General features: G+C 38.6%; 3 protein-coding genes across 5 annotated transcripts; all 3 read right to left on the reverse strand.

The window, feature by feature from the left end:
• Window positions 1-1,017: 1,017 nt before the first annotated feature.
• LOC110782940 (uncharacterized) lies at window positions 1,018-6,870 on the reverse strand. 2 transcript variants are annotated; one of them, XM_021987218.2, is made up of 19 exons: window positions 6,460-6,870; window positions 5,650-5,687; window positions 5,535-5,557; window positions 4,887-4,969; window positions 4,765-4,816; window positions 4,592-4,679; window positions 4,366-4,456; window positions 3,882-3,920; window positions 3,673-3,740; window positions 3,500-3,562; window positions 3,200-3,255; window positions 3,044-3,117; window positions 2,845-2,937; window positions 2,638-2,739; window positions 2,453-2,533; window positions 2,287-2,378; window positions 2,172-2,187; window positions 1,697-1,807; window positions 1,018-1,615 (listed from the first exon to the last, which is right to left on the reverse strand). In XM_021987218.2, the coding sequence occupies exons 1-19, from the start codon at window positions 6,574-6,576 to the stop codon at window positions 1,511-1,513; spliced, it is 1,392 nt and encodes a 463-aa protein (XP_021842910.1). In that variant the 5' UTR covers window positions 6,577-6,870; the 3' UTR covers window positions 1,018-1,510. The 2 variants fall into 2 exon arrangements, with proteins under 2 accessions (XP_021842910.1, XP_021842908.1); XM_021987216.2 differs by having other exon boundaries at window positions 4,887-4,993; window positions 6,460-6,801.
• Window positions 6,871-8,710: 1,840 nt separating this feature from the next.
• LOC110782941 (uncharacterized) lies at window positions 8,711-13,822 on the reverse strand. Of its 2 annotated transcripts, XM_056827029.1 has the most exons (10): window positions 13,490-13,789; window positions 13,336-13,409; window positions 12,162-12,264; window positions 11,695-11,792; window positions 11,418-11,548; window positions 11,228-11,336; window positions 10,046-10,237; window positions 9,825-9,961; window positions 9,451-9,718; window positions 8,711-9,131 (listed from the first exon to the last, which is right to left on the reverse strand). In XM_056827029.1, the coding sequence occupies exons 1-10, from the start codon at window positions 13,713-13,715 to the stop codon at window positions 8,961-8,963; spliced, it is 1,509 nt and encodes a 502-aa protein (XP_056683007.1). In that variant the 5' UTR covers window positions 13,716-13,789; the 3' UTR covers window positions 8,711-8,960. The 2 variants fall into 2 exon arrangements, with proteins under 2 accessions (XP_056683007.1, XP_021842911.2); XM_021987219.2 differs by lacking the exon at window positions 8,711-9,131 and having other exon boundaries at window positions 9,250-9,718; window positions 13,490-13,822.
• Window positions 13,823-19,611: 5,789 nt separating this feature from the next.
• LOC110782942 (uncharacterized) lies at window positions 19,612-22,206 on the reverse strand. Its single transcript, XM_021987220.2, has 4 exons — window positions 21,100-22,206; window positions 20,820-21,011; window positions 20,648-20,739; window positions 19,612-20,533 (listed from the first exon to the last, which is right to left on the reverse strand). Exons 1-4 carry the CDS (start codon window positions 21,892-21,894, stop codon window positions 19,873-19,875), a joined length of 1,740 nt encoding a protein of 579 aa, XP_021842912.1. The 5' UTR covers window positions 21,895-22,206; the 3' UTR covers window positions 19,612-19,872.
• Window positions 22,207-22,328: the final 122 nt, after the last annotated feature.

Consider the following 22,328-nt stretch of genomic DNA (forward strand, 5'->3'; position numbering starts at 1 on the left):
ATATTTCGGTATTTAGCTCTATGTAATAAACATGGAAAAAATTGAAATCTTAGAACATAATACACTATGTATGGATGTTATAAACTGCCTTAAAAAAAACCATTCTTAAACAGCAAACAATCAAATCCTACTAACTACAACAACAACAATGTTATAAACTGCCTTAAAAAAAACCATTCTTAAACAGCAAACAATCAAATCCTACTAACTACAACAACAACAAAAATCGAATGAAAAATTAAAAAAAATCGAATGAAAAATAAAAAAATATATCCATGTCTAATGAAATAGTTGTTGCTATCACCAATTGAGGTTGGCATGAGTGGTTAACCAAGGTCTCGGGTTCGAGCCTTGGGAATGAAAAAATCTCAACTGGAAGGGATGCTGCCCATCGAGGTACCCATGCAAACTCCCACGGGAGATTACCTCGCTGAAGGCGGTGGGAACTCCTCGTAGTAGAACCAAAAAATAGTTGTTGCTATCTTCTCCAATTATGAATAATTGGTTTTGACTAAATAACTAAATTCATAATACACATTCATTTACTAAGCTTAAATTTCATTGTTTAGTATTGACATGGCGGTTGGTGTCCAACTCATTCTGATATCCACGATGTTGAAACTTATAACCCAATGTTACTCACATGTAAGTTGTCCACAGAAAAGATAAGAGAAAATACCAACTTGTAGTCGTAGTATAAGTTTAAGGAGTTAATCTCATTATTGTCAATTAGTTTTAGTATAGAACCTCCGTTGGACTTTAAAGTGGACCAAACTTTCCTCCGGGTTTTACATTGTATGCAGGCTTTAAAAAAAGTGGCCCAGTATTAAGAATGTAGAAACGAGGGAGTATTACACACAGCATAACTTCCTAAGAAAACGAGCAAGATTTTACTGCACACCAATTTGAGTATACTCGTGTAGGTGTCGTGTATCTGCTAGTCTGCTACTGCTATTCTGCATATAACCCACAAGATATATTCCGCGCAGTATACGCTACACCAGGGATACGCATCAGTACAGTCCAAATCTTTCTTACAAGTTAAAAGAATAATGAGAAATGTGCTGCCTATTGCACTTGTGTAACCTTGCAAAGCATCATACATTCATACTGACATCACCAGATGTAGCCAAAATTGTGATGTCCAGTTCTACAATCACATCCTGTAATTCAGTGAAAACTGAAAAGGTTCTCGTAACTAGGAAGACCAGAATCAAACTCCCAAAAATCGCAGTATCAGTTACTGTTACTGCTACTGCTACTGCTACTGCTACTTGTCTAACATCAGCTATGAGACTAGAACTTTAATGTGCCACCAATGTGAAGAATACACAGATTTTAACACTACAAACAATTAGTCGCGTGTATAAACCCTTTTAGCATAACCTGCTATTCCTAGTTTGCGTATTGCCTACAAAATATACTTATGATATTTTGATATACATCTTGTCTTCAGGTATGTACACTTGAAAATTTCTGCTACAAGTTGGACGACAGTTTGTTGCAGATTTTAGACCGTTCGCTGCTTCTTCTTCTGTGGTGTTCCGTGTACTTGAGTTTTCCTCCCATATTTATGTTGCTGAAAGTTCTCAAATGCTTCAGACACTGATGCCACCTGCATAATATTATTCTTAATTAATGTAAATAAGGAATAATATTTCTGGAATGAATTAAAACATGGTCATATAACACGAACCAGCTCTGGCTTCTTAGAGTACACTCTCACGATCCTGTCTAGACAGCACGAAGGGAGTAGCTGGCTGATACTTTCTTCCCCAATGGTGAAGTTCTCATCAACATCATAGTCCTGAAATGCAGCACACAAAATATTTGAAAGCAAATTACAACTATGGATACTGAAAAATAAGCAGTCGTACAATCATCAGAGTAAAGGAATTCTGTAATTGTATCAATGTGTTAAATTAAATTTCAACGAAGAATTTTCAAACTTTATCTTCTTTTATTTAATACTCTAGAAAATTAGGAGACGAAAGGAGAGAGTAGTTTTCCGTCCTTGGTACGATTACTTACAACCCAATTTTTTTCTACCATAGAAGACGTATAAACCAGACTATGGAAAGTTTTCCCAGACAATGACTGTCACCCACCCCCAAGTGAATAGTGCAAAAAGTATATAAAAGCAAGATCAAAACACAAAGTGATAATCATACCTGGAAAAATTTGACGCTGGAGACATAAGCAAAAGATGAGAGAGTCAGAAACCAATGAAGAATGTCATTAAGACCACAAAACATTAACCATTATTTATTGACCAATCTTTTATACCTTGCAAGCGGATTATTCTTTCCTCGTGTCAGATCAATCTTGGTATTGCTCACAACAACATCATCTTCTTGTAGGGTCACCCCACCAGACACCTAACGGAAAACAACTTAGAAAGAAATCCACCAACCAGGATGATTAATCACAGGGCCGAAAGTTTGACCTATACCTGTGAACAGATAATATCTTTGGCAGTAACTTCCTGGAAGTGTTCAAGATCATCTCTTGGAACAGTGAACTCGTTGCAGTACTATGTAAAATAAAACAAAGAAACAACAAGAAGCAGGTTGTAATCAACAAAGAAAAAACTGTAATAAGTCCACCAACACAAAGAAGTATAGGCTGTAGACAAACCTGATACAGATCTCTCCTTCTTATCCGTGCAATCAAATCTCTAGATTCTTTCAGCGCCGGGTGAGGATCGATTTCAATTCTTTTAATTATAGTGTCATCCAACTGGAATATTGGAGGCAGAATACAATGTCAGTACAGCAGATTTGGGTAAGGGTAAAATGGGAGGAACAAAAGGTTTAGAACTTAGAAGAAGCCAAACTCATATACCTTCCAAAATTCAGCAGGATCATGAATCTTAGCAGAAAATTGAAGATGATTGTTTGCTTTCAGCAATGCATCAACAACCATAAGCTCTACTGCCTGTAAAACATGTCTGCTGTCAAATACTACAGCAACTTTCTACGCTTTAGCAACATTATACTAAAAATGTAACTAGACAACATCACAGTAAGACTAAATAAAGCACCTTCACTTTCGCATGTGTATAAACAGTTCGATGCAGATCAGCGCGGGTAATGAACAGTTTGCTGACAGTAAGATCTGGCAGAATTGTGAAAAGTGAACTTGAGTATACAATAATAAGGGCTATTCAGTGACGGTACATTATGTAATTTATACTGACATTCCTTGGCTCTGTAACATATCTCATCATCCATGACTCGCATTGTTTGCAGCAACCTACAAGCAAAAGGTTAACATGTATGTCTTACTGCCTCAGAAATCAGTTGAATGTGAGTTAAAATAAATACAGCACAAAGTTATTCAGCCACAAAATCATCCAGGGGGAAAACAACAGAATTGAATGCGATATGGTCATCAAAATGAACTTCGCAACATGTGAGAGGTAAAGAGCATGACATTTGAACATGTAGCTTGGGAAGTTGCTAACAACATTAAAGAAGAAACAGAATGCAATACACACCTCTCAAACTGGAAGTTGCAGCCAAGACCACAAGCCCGAGAATCTCGAACAATATAATCAAACCTGTGAGTTTTGGAAATAACATAACAGGATGTTTAATACCTAGAACGGATAGAAGGCAGGTAGAGCACTAACACCAAGTAAAGATATATAGTAGAAAAAACCAAGCGTACTTGTCAACATCAATTCCATTACGTCCATTTGCAACAATATCATATAAGAATCTCTTATCCTTCACACGCTGCAGTAATAAAGCATATGAGGTCATGGAGATATCATACAAATATACCACTATATGTCATCAAGGATACACGTTACAGCAACAAATCTGGTATGTTTGCAGGAAAACATCAGAGCAAAGCAATTATAAATCAATACTTACATATGCTGAACCATGCTCAGTGCTGGCAACTATCATTCCCTATCAAAAGAGGAACGCACTGGTCACATATATTGAAATGAATCATAAAAGAGAAAACAATACAATAGCATCTCGTACCAGTCAAATGAAACGAACTGGGATTAAGATTACAAGAATCACAATCGTGAAAATTTAAGATGGTCCACATTGTTAGAAGATGAAGTCTCTACTAAAAAACAACTATGCCAGCTAAATAAAGAGTACTCCAGCATACCAAGTTCCTCTCTAATAAACAAATCCCTTTACAAAAGGTTTCAACCTCAGAATATTAGATTGATTATTGAAAGAAATGGGAAAGAGGACGATTTACTGGAATAGGATTACCAAAGCAACCATATCATCAGAAATCAACAAATTGAAAAACGAGAAGAATAAGCTAGAAAGGGTGTTTTACTTCTTCTTTTTTTGTGTGGCAAATATAAACAGTGTTTTACAGTTTTACTACCTTCACTTTCTTTAGCATGGCATCTTCCATCTCTATGTGGTGCTCATCAACCATGTAATCAACCAAGCGTTCAGACATATCCTCATGAGACCTACAACAGTGTCATACACAATAAGCAATTTCTTTAGAAGGTGAATGTCAATCAACGTACTGACATAAATAGAACAAAATGACCTGACTTCAGCGTGCCACAAAAGTTAAAGAAAATTCAAAATAGAAACAATACCACTTAGCACCACCGCCAAGAACCTTTGGAAGGAACCCACTCTCAAACATGTGGCTGAATGGACCATGACCAACATCATGCAATAGCCCTAAAAACATGTTAAACAATGATTACTGATTTAAAATCAAAATGAGGTAAAACTGGATGATTATAGAAAAACCATGTTTATTTACCGGCAATTTTCACAGCCTGAATATCAAAATTTTCGATGCCAAGCTCCGAACCCTACAAAAACATGCTGATATAGATATTTCTGATGCAAAATAAGAAGTAAGAGTACAAGCAAGTGTCCTACTTGGTATCTTTTAAGTTCATTAACAGCTTCTCCAGCGAGATGATAGACTCCAATTGAATGCTCAAACCGAGAGTGTACAGCCCCTGGAAAAACAAGGTGTGTGACCCCTGAAAGAGTACAAGCCATTAAACTTGAAAAGAGTTCCTCTTCCATATAGCACTTCTTAAGGCAATTGGCAAAGAAACAGTGTATACAAAAACTATAAATCTTGACAATCAAGTAAGTACCGGTGCGATGAAAAGATAAAAATGACAATTCCTATGCCTTTGCAATTTTGGCAAGAAATCTGCCTTTGCAGCGAATTGGATAATAGTCATTCAACACTAAATGGCCCTAATAACACAAAACTATAACATCTGAGCCAGTCTAATTACCAGATAAATAAAGAATGAAAGATGACTAGGGTGACATAAGTACTTGCTCAGTGGAGGCAGGAAATAAATCAAAGGATTAAATTATGCCAATACCGTAGACAATTAGACATGCTAGGATACTCCAGCAGGCAAGAAACAATAAACCGACTGCTGGCTTCATGGAGAAATGTACGGAGTTTTGAGTATAGTCAGATGACAACATGTTCCATATTTAGCAAATAGATTACTGGAGCACAGTAAAAAAAACTAAAACAATTTCAAAATAACAACTCACCAAGCTGCTTAAGATCACGAAGTCTGCAAAAATGAAGATTTGAGAAAATGATTAGTCAAATGCCAAATTAAAGGACAACAAATGAAGAAATCACTGATACTAAACTTGCACTTGCCTCTGGAACTGCTCAGTGTCTATGAACTTCAGTGCAAGCTGTAAACAACAATAAGAACCTCATAATAAACTAATTTGACATTATATAATTGAAATTTTTCTTAGAAAATAAAGAAACTCTAGCTTCTGACTCAGTAATTAGTCCACTGTTGAATGAAACAGCATTGAACTCTGTTTTATAAAAATTATCAAATTCAGCATGCAAAATTAACTCGTAAAAACACTTTACGAACGCAGAACAATGGAACACCAAACTTTTGATGGAAGCCTTACTAGTGAATTCGACTAATTGTAGTAACTCGTTACCAAATAAACAAACCTTTAATCAATTCTAAAATAGAATACAAAACGGCAATTAATTCGTAGAATTTTCATAATGCGCCGAAAATATAGGAAATCGGAGGACCACAAAATTCTCGCAAATTCAAGATTTCGTCAATTCAACACTCGAATTTCCAGAAGACTGCAATCTATTTTCGACTCTGTTTTCAACTCTACTCTAATTTCACTCAGCAGTTACTACACCAAAAATTAACCAAAATAACACCTAAATATTCGGAAAATGGCAGAAATTCGAATATACAAGCAAAAGAAAATGCCAATAAATTCAGTAAACAAAACAACGTGATTATTTTCCACATTTTAGCCGCGTATTTCGACGCTTAATTTGACGGAAGTAAAACAGCACTAGAATGCAACAGTCTACTTCAAGAAGCAGCAAAAAAAAAAAGGAGAAAATTCTGGAAATTGAAATTAGATTCTTCGAAAATTAAAAAATTAGCAACAGAAATAGAGCGAAATTCAAAATTACCGGATCAAGTTGAATGAATCCGTGGACATTATCCTTAACATGCTTGGAGTAATGGCGAAAATCGGAGGAATTGAGAGTCTGTAACTTCGGAACTTCACCGGCGACGATATCTCCCATTTTCCTTGGAGCGCAAGGTTGTCTGCAGAATGAAAGTGGAAGAGAGAGAAAGAGGAGAGAGAAAAGAAAGGAAGTAGTAGCGTGCAAGAAATTTGGAGCAGCAAGATTAATCTGGCTTTGTTTTTGCTCAGTGACAAACAGAGAGAATTTGTGAGGAAATGTGTTTATATATACTCGTGTTTATGACACCCTTTTGTCTTTTACGAACTGCGTTTAATGCAGGATATAGATGAAGAGACTGTCGTTTCAAGATTGAGATTAAAGAATGGTTAAAGCAACTTAATTAGTTAGTTATTGACTTATTGCCATTTTAGGAGTAGTGGGGTTACGTTTGGATTTGATTGGTTGAGGATAGTAATTTGAGGAATGTGTAACAAGTTTGGCAAAGGGGAAGTTTTTTTAATTACTTATGTTTTGAATTACTTATAATTGTTTGATGGAATTGTGTATTACTTCATCCGTTCCTAAATAATCTCATAATTTACAATAATTTATTATTTCATTCAGTCGTTCTCGAAATTGTAATAAATTTTCTTATTATGACAAAGATTCGTTCATTTATTTTATTGTTTCTCTTTCCGCACAAAAAAAGTAAAGCGCCGCACTAACCTTACTAGCACATTAAGGTTGTGTTCAGTTCGACTTATTTCTTATTTCAGACAAAATAAATTCAGATTGAGTTCAGAAAAAATACGTATTTTCCAGACATTTTTACACGCACAAACTAAGTGTAAAATTATCTTTCTTATTTTATTAAACCACATCGTACAGATTAAAAAAAATGTCATTTATATACTTCTTGTTTTTGTTAGATTAATTTTATAAAACAAGTTGAAAAGATGTCGTTTAAAATGATTGACTTCTTTGTTTATTGATTTTCATGTGATTTTTTTTACTTTTTTTTTGGCAGCTTCCACATGTGAATTATATTGTTGATACAGAGTTGTAAATCTTGTAATGGTGCCACACCGGCCTTCGTTACCCAATTTGAGAGGTGGTGTATAATTACTCCGTATTTATTATGCTTCTGCCAGGCGTAAGCCATCGCCCATAGGCCGTGGCCAAGTGTAAGCCAATGAGCAAATACAGGAGTATGTCCTTGATTAAGTTTGACAATCCATCCTTCTGTCTCCTCCAACTGCACATTCTTAAACGTTCCCGTTTTCAAAAGTTGATAAAGTACACTGTCCGACCACTCAAACATCGTGCAGTGGTTAGGGATGTTAGTGGGGCGGGTTTCGTGGGAGACCCGCCCCGTATCCGCCCCAAGTAGGCAGGAATGGAGGTAGGTTTGGCGGGTGATGGGGCGGGGATGGGTATAAAAGTCGTACTCGCTATGGGTGATGGGACGGGTGTGGATTTTGTATTGAACCCGCGCCATCCCCGCTCGCCCCCGCTTTATACCCACCATGGGTGATGGGGTGAGTGTGAATTTATTTGCATATCTAGGTGATGATATGAATTTGGGTGAGATTTTTAAGTATTTTGATTGGATTTTTTATTTATTTTTATGACGGGTATTTTTTCGATTATATATGTTACTTTAGTCATAAGGTTTTTTTTTTCTTTCTAAATTTAACTTTCATTAATCCGTATATATGGCAAATGTTTGGTAAATAAGAAAAATTAGGCGGGTATAGGGCGGGGATAAGAAGGGGGATACCCAGTTGGGTGGCGGAGCGGGAATGGATTTTAATTTATACCCGTTGGGGCGGGATGAATTTTAATTTATACCCGTTGGGGCGGGGATGGGGCGGGAATGGGGATGAAAATTTTAGGTGGGGATGGGTATGGAGGAACCTACATCCGCATCCGCATCCGCATCCGCATCCGCCCCGCCCCATTGACATCCCTAGCCGTGGTAGCATTGTGGAAGAGGTGAGTTGTAACATCATGGAGGATATAAGTTATAACATGTGTCTCAAACTCTCAGTGGATTAGTGTATACAAGATTGTATTTCTCACATGATTTGAATACTAGACACGACATACATCCGTACACTTACAAACTTGTTAATTCGATATCTTACTTCTGTCAAACAAACCCTCTACGGCTCTACTCAATCGATGAAAAATAAGACCCTTTAACAAAATAGGCTTGACTAGAAACTAGCAAGGGTACTGAATAAAGAAAATAAAAATAAAAAGCAAGTCAGAACTCTTCTTAAGGAAACTACTCAAATTTGAGACTTTCATGGAAGGAACGTAACACTTGTGCAGATTAAAATGGAACGGAATGAGTAATTGAGTATCAACATTCAACAGACCAAAAGTTCTAAGGCAGATTGTCATATTGTATGGAACTATGAATCACTCAATGACCACAAACAAGGCTTCAAGGCAACCAAACAAGGCCACAAGGCCGACAACTACAAGCTTATCATTTATGGCGATAGATTTCTAGCTTCCAAGCTTAAGAAAATCAGCACGTGTTGAAAAAAATAAATAGCAGACAACCAACGAATATTCGGTGAGTAGTTAACATCCAAAAGTGTCGTCAATAGCTTTTCTTGTGGAAGGAAATCCCCATGGAATTCCACATTTTCACCATTGTCCTGGAACAACCTATGCTTTAATGCAGGAGTAAATATTTCTAAACTTACCTTATCTGATTTATTTAAACTTATCTTATATGAATTTGACTTTTTTTTTTTAAAATAAGGTGAACAAAACTGAGCCTAAAACTGTACAATAATGCTCATTTGGGAGAAAGACACAAAGAATTACAATTATATTAACAATTAATATTCGTAAATAATACGGAGAAGCAGATTTTCTTCCAAATAAAATGAAACTCGTATGCTATAGAAACGCGATAAAAGATACGGAGTAAAATTTCAGTCTACTCGGAGATGGTAATCAAGTGCTCAATACCTTCTCAAACTGAGGAGGGACTCGAAGCAGAGGAGCCTGAAAGTCCCCGGGTTTCCCGAGTTGGCCACATGCAGCCATCTGATCATCACCCCTACTGAAGCGTAAGAACACCCTGCAACCACCAGCTGCCAGAACATTCCGGAACTCAATCATCTTCTCGTCTTTAGTTGGCTTGAAGCGTGACCCACTATGAGGATTAAATTGGATGAGATTAATCTTGCATGGAATGTCTTGAACAAGATCAATAAGCCTCTTTGCGTCCTCCACGCTGCAAACGATAAACAAGAAAATACATATTCAGATAGACATTTGAAATTATGTCTATGTCGCAATTCTAATTGCAGCACAAGGCTACACAACACAAAGAAGCTAACCTGTCATTCACGCCCGCAAGCATCACATATTCAAATAAAACTTTGAAATTATGTTTATGTCGCAATTCCTCCCTAAGCGTTCCAAGTAGTAGTTCCAAGTTATACTTCCGGTTTATTGGCATGATCCAGTTTCTCACCTGAAAATTTCCCTCTCAGGTTGTTTAGCTATATCTACCACCTTTACGAATGAAGTGGAAACTAGGGCTGTAGTATATTATTACCTCATCAGTTGTAGCATTCAAACTAACAGCAAGACAACAATTGGATTCATGAAGAAATCGTTTCAATTGAGGGACCAGTCCACTGGTCGAAATAGTAACCTTCCGCGGACTGAAATGGAGCCCTTGTTCCTCCACCATTATATCTGCTGCTTTAACTACATTGTCAATATTCTGAAGTGGTTCTCCCATTCCCTACAGAAAATACATTTTAGAGTTTAGACATTATCAGAAAAAGAAAAAAAAGCATAGACCCATTATCAGGCATTCAGGCGACAACATTACATCCTGCATGTATTTGCAATAACCTCTCGGTTATAGCAAGGGTCATGCTGTTCATGAAGCTAAACAGTGCTAAGCATCAATGTGTGTGTGAGTGTGGTGGTGGTGTCATGGTGTGTATGGGGGGTTCGCGGTGTGTGTGTGTGTGTGTGTGTGTGTGTGTGTGTGTGTGGACACTTCAGGGACCAACTGGAGTATCAGTATGGGATGGTCGTATGAGATAGACTCTCGGTTCATGCATCTGACACCATCTCTTTAAGAATAAGACTATTTATTTTTAATAAGGAAAGGAAACTAGGCAGACTACCTAGCTCACCCTTTCGGTTGAAAAGCTTGAAGAAGAAGAAGATATTTAGTTAGTCAGGCTTGAAGAGGCTCTATACACAGAGCAAATCAGAGAGAAAGAACGCATGTTGAAAATTGATGAGAGGTTTGTTTAGCTTTTAGATTGCCTGTTGAAAGCTTTATAGCAAACAGCCGACCAGGTATGTGTTATAAAATCTCAACAGCAATTACTACACAACATGAACAGCATAATACTCTCAGGCAGGAACAGGAGTTAACGGATGAAAGTATCATAATTTGCAATAGAATAAAGAAATAACTCTAAGGCTGCGTTCTTTTCACCTGATTTTCACTTATTTTTTCTGAACTTATCTTATCTGAACTTATCTGGACTTATCTAACTTATTAGAACTTATCAAAACTTATTTTAGTTATAAATTGTACTTGGTCAACCCTTATTTTTCCTGAACTGAACTTATCTGAACTTAACTGAACTTATCTGAACTTATCTGAACTTATTTTTCCTGAAATAAGTGGAAATAAGGTGAACAGAACAGGGCCTAAACCCACAAAACAAATTGAACCAGTTATCTATATTATCCAAAATAAGACACTTACCATGAAGACAACATTGGAAATTGACCCAACTTCTTTTGTGAACAATCGCCGAGCAAAAACGGCTTGTTCCACAATCTCAGCAGCAGTTAGGTGTCTTGTTAATCCCATCCTGCAAATATAGTTTGTAAAGAGTGATGAGAGGACAATAGATGACAAAATTACTTGTGAACTAATCTTGATTGAAGCTTGCCTTCCAGTAAAGCAAAACTGACAATTCATGGCACAGCCCACTTGACTTGAAACACACACTGTATTTCTTCCTCTATCACAAGGGATAATAACTGTTTCAATCACCAGTCCGTCCTCCAATGTGAATAATATCTGCAAGCTCCTGTGAGTTTCAGGATCATTGAGAAGATATTTACGTAAAACAAAAACAAACTGAGAAATTCTATTGGCTCAACAGCGGATAATGGCGTGATGACGGTAAATGATAACTGCAAAAAATAAGAGAGTTCCTCTGTCACCTTTTTAGTTCCATCAGATGCAGAACGAATTTCTTTCAGAGACAATGCCCTAAACTCTGCATGGGCACTTAACATTTTTCTCAAATCCTTGTTCAGACCTATGGGATAAAAATAAAATTGTGAACAGAAAGCTTGTCAAAAAGGGTGAAAAGAGTATTACATACACAACAAAATAATTAGCCAAATTTGCTTGAGTTTGCTAAATCTGAACATTAATGTGTCAAATTTGTATTGGATTGTAATGTGAAATATCAACGCTGGATTTGTGTTTCAAAGATACTTTCGTAAGATGTTAGAATGTTTTGTTTACAAATGAGACATCAATTAGAAGTAATGGTGATAATAAAGCTTCGTACATCAAATATGACCAAAAAGTTTTGTGAGGGCAAGATTGTTTTGTAGCAAGAGAAAATAATAGGAAAATCAATGAGACAAAAAGAACTGGATTCAATTTGCAAGCTCATTACCTTCCAGATCATCACAAGATTCAGCCCAGATGTTGTTACCGTAGAGACGTTTCCACAACATCATCGCCTGACCAGGCCTATAACCATGTGATTGAACCCATTTCTGTCAAAAGAAATATCAATGATGAGATTCCATCCAAGGGTATAAAAGTTACAAATCGTAGTGTAACTTCAGGCTTACATTCAAGCTTAAGCACAATGTAAATCAGTGCAGGAAATGTGCAAGGTTGATTGACTTGACTCAAATTTCACACAACAGCACTAAGTCATCGACTCACTGGATGAAATAATTCCAACTAAGTCAGACTGATTACCTCATATCAGAATCTACTATAAAAAAGCTCACATCTTCTTCCAAGTTGACTTCATCCAATTTTACAAAACAGCAGCAAGTCATTTACTCACTGGATGAAACAATTCCAACCAAGTCAGACTGAATTCCTCACATCGAAATCTAATATCGAAAAGCTTATAGCTTCAACCAAGTTAACCCAACCCAAAAGGTTAATTCTTGTATCATATCCTTTCTCGAAGTTTATGATCATCCATCAGAATAGACCTCCTCAAACCGCCCACCCCTCGACAAGAATCATAGATAGTAGTGAATGCAAATGCCATTAGCACGTGTAATTGACTCTATCCCAAGGGTTGGAACAGTTATCCATCATAATAGACCTCCTCAAACCCGCCCACCCCTCATCAAGAATCATTGATAGTAGTGACTAGTGAATGCAAATGCCATTAGCACATGTAATTGACCCTACGCCAAGGATTCTCACCATCTCACCGGAACTCAATGGCGACTCAAGTACACGTGGATTCAAGCATCCAAGGGTCAAACCAGCTTTACAGATTCACCGTTTTTAGTATAATTTGTAAAGTTCAGTGTCAATGTTCAAGGTGATTATAGTACAATTTGAAATGCCTATACAAAGCGGGCAACTCGGAAACCGGATAACCCTATAAAGTACAGGCTCGGAATCAGGTATCCGAACAAGCTATTCTCAACTTACAATTTAGTCCAATTTGAATTAAAATGTCCAGTTTCATACAATCATTACAATGTACACAAGTATAGGTTCAAGAAATCATAGAAGTTGAACAAAAACAAATTGAAATTAATAAATAAAACTCATTTTTTATGTACAATTATAAGGAGAACAAACCAACATACTTCGAGCTCGTCATATCTCAATCCCTTGAGCATAGTTTTTGGTTTTTCTTCATTGGGTTTAACATCAGCAGCTCCTGCAAAACAAATTCAGTAAATCCCAAAATTAAAAACCAAAATAAATACCAATTTATTGGAAAATTGCAAAATTAATTACCGGAAATGAAGTGGTTGGAGGATTCATGGTCGGTGTGATGGAGAGGAAATGACGCAGAAGAAGCGGTGGCGGAAAGAGAAAGCCGGCGTTTATGGCGTGAGAAGAAAGATATTATAACTGATGATGATGGAGATTTAACGGTGGAAATTGAAGAGAGTGTATGAGTGAGAGGCAGAGGATTAATTCCCACTACAATACGCCTCATCCATATGCAACTTTTCTCCATTTGTGTTATGAGAAGGAGAGAAAGGAAGAAGAAAGGGTTTATCGGTTTATCACTCCAAGGCTCCAAGCTGAATATCTGAATTGAATGAAGAACGAACGAAACGACGTCGTTCGTTCCTAATTGTCCTAGACCCAATTTTTTATGGGGTTGGGGGATTTAGGCCGAAGTAGCGCCAAAATTTAACGGGTTTGGACATGAATTTTTAGTCCGGAAAATAGGGTGGGCAATAGTTTTGCTGAAACTTGGTCTGGCCAATGCTTGATGGAATGGTGAATATAAACGCAATTAGATTGTGGATATTTGATTCACTTAAAAAATACAAATCATTGTTTAAATAACAAGATTTTACGTTTTCTATTCTAATTTTAATGAATTTTTTTTTAAAAAAATATAGCATGTTTTTGGGTACAATATGATCGTTGTGCATCCTTGTTCATAGTCTACGAACTGCAATGTAGCATATGTAGGTACCTAAATAAATTATGTCCACGTACTTCTCCAAATTCCCTGTTATTTCTTACTCCTAAAAAGGTGGACTAGTGGCTCATCATGAACATGTCACAAGAAACAACATGGGTTAGTAAGAATTATCCTTTCCACAAGAAAGTTTGTTACTTCTGCACTTTGAAAAGATACCTAAATCATGATATATTTTCACTTCTCTCAAGTCTTGTAGAGATTGGGTTATGGAATCTGAACACAATTCTAACATTAATCCAATTCCCATCTATTACGACTCATGAGTCCGTCAAGTTTGAGAATTATCATTTAGTTGAAATTGTGTAAGAGCAAGTCTTTGCTAATCTCTATTTAATAAACGCATGTGTTACTCTTTATTGAACTTCATTCTTAACAAGTGACTTTAAATTTGTACGTCAAAGATGTATCATTGAGCTATCTCACACTATATGCTACTTTTTCCAAAACCGAATATAAAAAATGTAAATTTAATACTACGTTAAGTGTATGGGCTTTCTATTGGGCCTGTTCACATAAAGCCCACTGGACTTATAAGTTATTGCTTAAACATAAAGGAATAAGATTCCTTCACATGGCCCACAATCCATTCCCAACGCCTTTGTTATCAAACAATATAAATATGTCAATACGATTAATCCAAAGATATGTTGATTTATGATTCCACTTTTGCACACATCAAACCCAGTAGAATCTCTTGCGTGGAACCACCCCTAATACTAGTTAACGTTTGTGTATAGGTACTTTTGAAGCCTAACAACAACTCAAGCATGTAATTACCCGTGCATCCCTTGAACATCAAATTCATTATTAACAGGCATGTTGAAAGTTAATCAGTGCCGAATGTCACGGTCCGAGTGTTTTGACACCGGATCCGTGCGGCGCGCTCTTGCCTATGGGGCGGCAAGGGCGCAAGCCTTGTGCGGAAAGTGAATCTCAAGGCTCGGGGCACGAGCGGGTGTTTGCTTTAGAATGGGCACTCTTGCCTATTGGCGACAAGAGCGAGGGTCGAGGGTTGAGGGCCGATCGGGGCGCTTACAGGCACAAGCGGGACCGACGACGATAGTGTATCTATTTTTCAAGGGACTTTGATGGATCTTGGAAAGCTTAAAAGCATGCGACAGCACAATATCTATAAAGGCTAGCAACAACACATGAATTAAGCAAAGGCAACTTCTGATGAGAGGTATGGGTTCATACCCCTCATAGAGGTTTATTTTGAATTAGCTAAATCTTGACAGTGAACACTGGAATTACAGTAACATAATAATTCTCCCTAAAGCCTAGAAAACTATTAGAAAGATCCTAGAAAGCAATAGAAAGGAGAAATACAAGTAAAGGAAGGTTGGATTCTAACATCCTCCCCCAGTTAAGCTGTCGACGCCCTCGTCGACTTACAAGAGTTACAAAAGATGAAGAAAAAGCTCATATTCTAAACTTTGTAGTCTTCTCTGCGCCGTTGGTTGATGGCGGTTGCTGGAGTCTTCTTGAATCTTGTTGTGTCTTGATAGGCTAGTGAGTCTTGTGAATCCAAGTCTTCCTTGTTTCTGGTTTCTGGCTCGGAGCGGCTTGGCTTGAGCTTGTATCTTGTTTCTTATTTCTGATGCGAGGGGGTATCTGAGATGTCGCCTTTCTGAATGGCTCCATCACTCGCATTGCCGAAAGGTATCGGCCCTTCTCTTTTGTCTTTGTGGGAGTACATGTACTTCGAACTAGACAAGTTTGCCCACCTGCTACAAGCAAAGAATTCAAGTGAGGCATTACAACTACTTTGTTGGTGCGGAGGAACTCCAATCCAAGTACAAGGTCGAAGTCATCCATTTTGACGGCAGTGAAGTTCATTTTTCCTTCCCAGTCTCCCAACTTTGCTTCCACCTGTTCTGCCACACCGAGAATCGGCTTGGCTTTAGAGTTGACGGATTTCATGCTACCGCCTCATTTCTTGAGCACTAACCCCAATCTTCGGGCTTCTGCTTCGGTCACAAAGTTGTGAGAGGCGCCATTGTCTACCATGGCTCGAGCATTCCTCCCATTTACCACGAGGTCCACATACATCATGTTTGTGGGTTCCTCTCTTGTCTTCGGGGTCTCTTTCCCCATTGCATACATCATGTAGATGGAACTCATTCTGCGGGGCTCGTCGTCTTCATTGCATGCTTCTTCTTCTGTCTCTTTTGGGGTTTCCTCCACGGACATGGCCGACAACTTCCTCTGTAGGTTGTCGATCTCCCCTTTGTGTTTGCACTCCCACCATTTGTGTGGGCCTCGACATAGCAAACAATTAAGTCTACTAATGTTTCCTGAGGGCGTGCTGATCTTGGATTCCTTTGTTGATACGGAAGGTGGTGACCAGGATTTCTGTGAATCTCCTCCCCCATTTCCTTTCTTGAATCCTCCGACTGAGCTGGACGACATCCTTGAGTCACTTCTTGCACTCTTGGGTGAGCTTGGGGTCGGTCCCTCCAAGCTTGTAGGCGTCCCCCTTGTTCCTTCTTCCGAGCGATGTCCCCTCCCTGCGGAGTAGTCCATTAATCGCTCTGCAGCAGTCATAGCGGCCGAAAGAGTGTCAACTTTCGCCCTCAATACTTCACGCTCCGCCCATTCTTGTAGCCCGTGAACAAAGTTGAACAACCAATCCTTTTCATTCATGTCACGGATGTCCAACATGCAAGCTGAGTATTCTTTCACATAGTCGCGTATGGAGCCCTTGTGGCGGATCTCCTGCAGCTTCATTCTTGCAACAAACTCGGTGCTCTCGGGGTAGAACTGATCTTTGAGTTCCTTCTTGAACTCTTCCGAAGTATCTATCTTGATTTTGCCACCTTCGATGTCGGCGTGCTTTGTGCGCCACCACAGTTTCGCATCATCCGACAAGTGCATGGTCATAGTATCAACCTTTAGATCGTTGCTCAACTGACAAATCCTAAAGTACTGCTCCATGTCGATGAGGAAGTTATCAACTTCCTTCGAGTCTCTAGCCCCACTGTAGTCTCGAGGCTTTGGAGGTTTGATCTTCATCGCACCACCTCCACTCGAGTCAGTTCTTGCAGCGCGCATCAGTGTCGCGCATTTGTCTTGGGCATCTTCAGCTTGCTTCTGGACAAAGTTAAGTTGTTCCTGAAGCGCTTCTTTCTCTTGCATGAGCTCATCGACCGCACCCTCGAGTCTTTCTATCTCTTTGGCTTGGCCAATCACAATTTCCTCGAGTCGGGTCCAGCTCTCTGACTTGCCTTCCAGCCAGGCTAGTCTTTCTTCGATTGTTTCCATCTCAGTTTGCTTCTTGGGTCTCTCGATGCCTAGGTTTTAACCTTGGCTCTGATACCAACTGTTACGGTCCGAGTGTTTGGACACCGGATCCGTGCGGCGCGCTCTTGCCTATGGGGCGGCAAGGGCGCAAGCCTTGTGCGGAAAGTGAATCTCAAGGCTCGTGGCACGAGCTTGTGTTTGCTTTAGAATGGGCACTCTTGCCTATTGGCGACAAGAGCGAGGGTCGAGGGTCGATCGGGGCGCTTGTGTGCGCACAACAGGCACAAGCGGGACCGACGACGAGAGTGTATCTGTTTTGCAAGGGACTTTGATGGGTCTTGGAAAGCTTAAAAGCACGCGACAGCACAATATCTATAAAGGCTAGCAACAACACATGAATTAAGCAAAGACAACTTCTGATGAGAGGTATTGGTTCATACCCTTCATAGAGGTTTATTTTGAATTAGCTAAATCTTGCCAGTAAACATTGAAATTACAGTAACATAACAATTCTGTATTCTAACACCGAGGCTACGATAACGTATTGACGGATATTACACATTAACATTTTACGGTTTTGTTCACATTTAGAAAACTAATTATATTATATCTGAAATTTTCGGCCAAGTTGTTCACTCCACGAATCGCGTCCCAAATAAAATAATAAACACATCAACGAAGAACATTTGGAGATGGGGAGTAGACGAGTAGTGTTTTAACATGAACAGTGATTTGCCGATGAACCATTACAACCAAAACCAAATAAAAATATACTACCTAGTACTTGGTAAAAATAAAACAAGATCAAATCTGAAAATCCGTAATACTCAGTACTTGATTAATTTAAATTTCCATTTACACCCCTTAGCACAATTTAGGTACAAAAACAACTAAAAAAACCCAGAATCAAAACTCTTCGAATCTTCAATAGCATTTATAATTAACTATGACCATGACGAAAATGAGCAAGACGTAAACAACCGCGGCGAAAACGTAACTAAAAACGGAATCAGGGTAGTAAGAGAACATGAGTGAGATTGCGTAAACCCCGGACCATGAACTGATAACCCATAGCATAACCCACGCCGACTGTATGTAGAAGAACCTTGCTTGACGACGAGGGCGAGGGCGAGGACGACGGAGAGGGCGAGCCCACGGTGGAACCCACACCATGATTGAAGAAGTTTCCGGTGGAAGTTATTAATGGCGATTGGTGACTGAAGCTTTTCGCAGTGGAAGCTTTCAAAACAATGGCGTAACTCTCCGTTAATTGGAAAGGGAGTATTTGTAATGTTAGGAGTGGACTAGACCTATTTTCGGGACGGGTTACAGTCGGGCTGGTCTAAAGCTTAAGGCCCTGTTCGGCAAAAGTAGCGGTAGCGGGTAGCGGTTCAGTAGCGGGTAACGGTTGGAGTAGCGGGTAGCGGTCAATAGTAGCGGGTAACGGTTAGCTGTCAAAGGTAGCGGGTAACTGATATGAGTGTTCGGTAAAAGTAGCGGTTGATATTATAAAATAAAATAAAAGGTGAAATATTATTTAAAACTTTATTATAAATTTGTCAAACGCTACCCGCTACCTTAAACGCTACTAATTTTAACGTTTGATAAAAGCTACTCAACCGCTACCTCTATCGCTAACCGCTACCTAAATTGCTACCTCGCCAAACACTTACAAATTTTACAAGTAGCGTCTTGACTCGGTCAAAACGCTACCCGCTACCTCAAAAGCTACCGCCGAACACGCCCTAATGCTCCAATCCGGGCGGCTGGGATAAACTAGAATCGCTAAATCGCTAATGCTTAGGGCTTGGCTGGGTTAATCTAGAATCTGTAATGGTAAATCCCACCGGGTCCGATTCAGCCTAACTTAGGACCACTAAATTATGAAATTTATATGTTTTTTTTGTGGGAAAAGTTTGTTAAATTTTTTTTACAATACTTTACATTGAATTAAAGCATACAGTAATATTTAGTAAAAATGAGTTAAAATCAGTAAATTATAATTTTTAAGTGTACGATTATACAGAGTAGATCTATCAAACGAGTCGGTCGGGTTGTAAAAAATTACTTTTGGGTTCGGGAGCTATCCTGTTAAGTTATTTTTTTATTAAGTCTCCGTCAGGAGCTCTCCTATTAAGTTGTTAGTTCGTCTCAATAACAATGAAGTCTAGTATAATTCAAAGAGCATAAATTGCTTACTACTTTCATAGTTTCATTATTCCTCAATGCCTTACCAAAGCCAGGCAATAACTCCTAAAGTGTTAGTATACAAAGAAAATCATAGACACCCTAACTCCTCCTATAACACACAAACGTACACTCCACACTCAGTAAAATGATCTACAAATCAAAGAATAAATGATAATTTTCAACACAATTGAATTGAATCACATAAAAAAAATGCAATGAAAAGTATCCAACATCATTCAAAGAATCAAGGGTTTTTCACTTTGATTCTCAATTTCCTAGCAATCTGAGAAGCCTTAGGATGAACTGTCCGTTTGCTGGAATCGCTTTGCTCAACCTCAACCCAGTTCATAACCTTAAGGATAAGTGATTGAGGAACTTTTCGAACATCAGCATCCGCTTTCCCTTTCGATTTCTTCAACCCCATTTCGAGTGCTTTCTCTATAAACTCCATAAACCAACTTCCTGCTTCAGATTCTATCTGTTTACACAGCTTGATCATACTGCTTAAACAACCAGATTCACCACCAGGCTGCTTGTTTTCATCATTCTCAACATTAGTAGTCTTTGAGTGTGACCTTAAGATTCTAACATTGTTACTTGGTTTCTGAATTTCATTCATTCTTTCAGGAAAAGATGCAATGGACTTGTACAAGGCTAGTCTTCTCTTTGATGGGTTGTTGTTTGGTTCATTGTCGTGGAATCGTTCCATGGAGTTTTGAGCTATTTCGTGTAAGATTGGAGTCTCTTCTTTCGCTTCTGATTTGGTTTCGAGTGTGGAAGCTGCTGCTTGAATTGACACCATGTCTGTCACTGCTTGTGTAATTTGGTTCTGAAACTCCAAAAACTGATCAAAACAGGCTGCTGGTGCGTCTGCCTTTGCTGATTTGCTCAAATTCGCAAACATCCTGCAAAAAAAAAAGCTCTTAACTTGTTAGCCTTTCTTCTTCATTTCTACACATTTTTTATGCTTGATCTAAACACCAACATTAATGATCCTAAGTCCTGACAATAAAGCATACTTGAGGCAGCGGACAACGTTGTCTGTGGCGGTAGATTGTCTCAGAGCTTGAAAGGCAATCTTTTGAGCTTTTTCTCTTTGATGTACAGCTTCCTATTAGGTAAAAAGACTCACATCAGAAACTGTCAGAACTGAACATTTAGTCAACAATTGATTATAACTGATAAACTTACTTTGCCAAGAATAGCAAGCTTTCCTGGTAAATTTACTGATAAACTTGTGCCACTACTAGAATTAAAGGTTGGATTACTGGACTGTGATTGTAACTGATGCGGAGTTGATTTCGAATTCTGCACATTTGCTGCTGAATTCACACAACCCCCATCTCTCCTTAGACTTGGTGGAGGTGTACAACTTTTCTTTTCCTGCATTATAACAACCAATTTATCAGCACATGATCAAAATCGATAACTCAAAAACTGAAAACTAAACTCGAAAGAGCAATGTACCTACAGATATATTAAATGGTGTGGATATCATCTTTGGCCCTCTTTCACAAACACTTTTACTCCGAGGAAACTTCAACATTGTGGGTGTAACACAGCTTTTCCTAACCAAAGCAGGACTTTCACCCCTCGATTCGAACTTAGAAGACAACAAAGCACCACCAACAGAAGCCCTAATTGCTGAATTAACATGATCTTTCACCATTTTTACTGATCTCATCATAGGAGACATTGGAGGAGGGTGAAATTTCACTGCACTACCCTTCTCCTTCATTGGAGTACATTGATCAAAATCTAAAGGAACAGGCTTTAATTTCATAATAGGAGAAGTAATTACATTCCCATCAAACCCATTAAGTTGGTTCAATTCCCAAGACCCTCTTCTAGGAGTTCCATTGATCACAACCTTATGCTCAGTTTTTTCTTTCTTTTCTCTTAGACCCATCAAGGGTTCTGGAGTACCCATGAAAGGGTGTCTACCCGGGAGAGGTTTAGCGCCTTTCGCTACCGGAACAGGCGATCCGGGCTCTAATTTGTCGACATAGATGAATTGACCCAGCTGCATTTTATTGCTTAAAACAAGATCATCTTGCTCATATGGTAGGCTAACATAAATGGAATGTGAAGAATCGGAGACTTTAATGTAGAATCCATGTTTAGGCCATAGATTCTTCTCGTCAAGCTCGGCCGGTACGATGTCGGTTACCTGAAGAAGCGAGCTCCGGTGCTCGCCGGTGGGTTTAACCCCTGTTTTCAAACCATCAAGGAGTTTTACTAGAACCCCGGGTGCTAAAGTTGCCATAATCTACCCAAGACCTGATTAAAAAACGCTTCAATTAGAAACTTTTAGGGGCTATTTCACAATTTAGAGTGCTAAATTGGAGAAATTAACCAAGAAACAGGGAAAATCCAAAGAAAAATATTGAAATAGAAAACCCGAAATTTGGGGGGGTTTAGAAAGCCTGCAATTCTTGTAATCTATGAAATGTGGAGTTTTTAGAGTTTGAAGGTTGACGTTAATGGCGAGAAAAGTAGTAAAAAAAAAGGGGTGTTTTTGTTGGGGGAGAACAATTAGGTGGTGAGTAACGGTAAGGAAGACAGAGGAGAGAGAAAGAGAGAGCGTGAGGTATTTTTAAAAGTTTTGGAACGTTGCCGCAACGGTCACATGTTGAGCGGTGACTGTGAGAGAGTTTCGGGTCATGATTGTGTTTGAATTTATTAAAACGGAGCTACTAA

This window comes from Spinacia oleracea, chromosome 1 (genome assembly GCF_020520425.1).
Source record: "Spinacia oleracea cultivar Varoflay chromosome 1, BTI_SOV_V1, whole genome shotgun sequence".
Lineage (NCBI taxonomy): Eukaryota > Viridiplantae > Streptophyta > Magnoliopsida > Caryophyllales > Amaranthaceae > Spinacia > Spinacia oleracea.

Bases quoted from the DNA above. Each gene is read 5' to 3' on its own strand.
- LOC110782940 (XM_021987216.2), bottom strand. From the start codon at position 6,576: ATGGGAGATATCGTCGCCGGTGAAGTTCCGAAGTTACAGACTCTCAAT. The intron at 4,994-5,534 runs GTGAGTTGTTAT...GTACTCTTTCAG, and splicing joins TCGTGATCTTAAGCAGCTTG to GGGTCACACACCTTGTTTTT. The intron at 2,938-3,043 runs GTGCTTTATTTA...CATGTTTTACAG, and splicing joins ATACACATGCGAAAGTGAAG to GCAGTAGAGCTTATGGTTGT.
- LOC110782942 (XM_021987220.2), bottom strand. From the start codon at position 21,894: ATGGCAACTTTAGCACCCGGGGTTCTAGTAAAACTCCTTGATGGTTTG. The intron at 21,012-21,099 runs GTAGGTACATTG...GTTATAATGCAG, and splicing joins CCACACCATTTAATATATCT to GAAAAGAAAAGTTGTACACC. The intron at 20,534-20,647 runs GTATGCTTTATT...TTTTTTTTGCAG, and splicing joins AACGTTGTCCGCTGCCTCAA to GATGTTTGCGAATTTGAGCA.
- LOC110782941 (XM_056827029.1), bottom strand. From the start codon at position 13,715: ATGGAGAAAAGTTGCATATGGATGAGGCGTATTGTAGTGGGAATTAAT. The intron at 11,549-11,694 runs GTGACAGAGGAA...AGGAGCTTGCAG, and splicing joins CATCTGATGGAACTAAAAAG to ATATTATTCACATTGGAGGA. The intron at 9,719-9,824 runs GTTAGCTTCTTT...TATCGTTTGCAG, and splicing joins CTTGCGGGCGTGAATGACAG to CGTGGAGGACGCAAAGAGGC.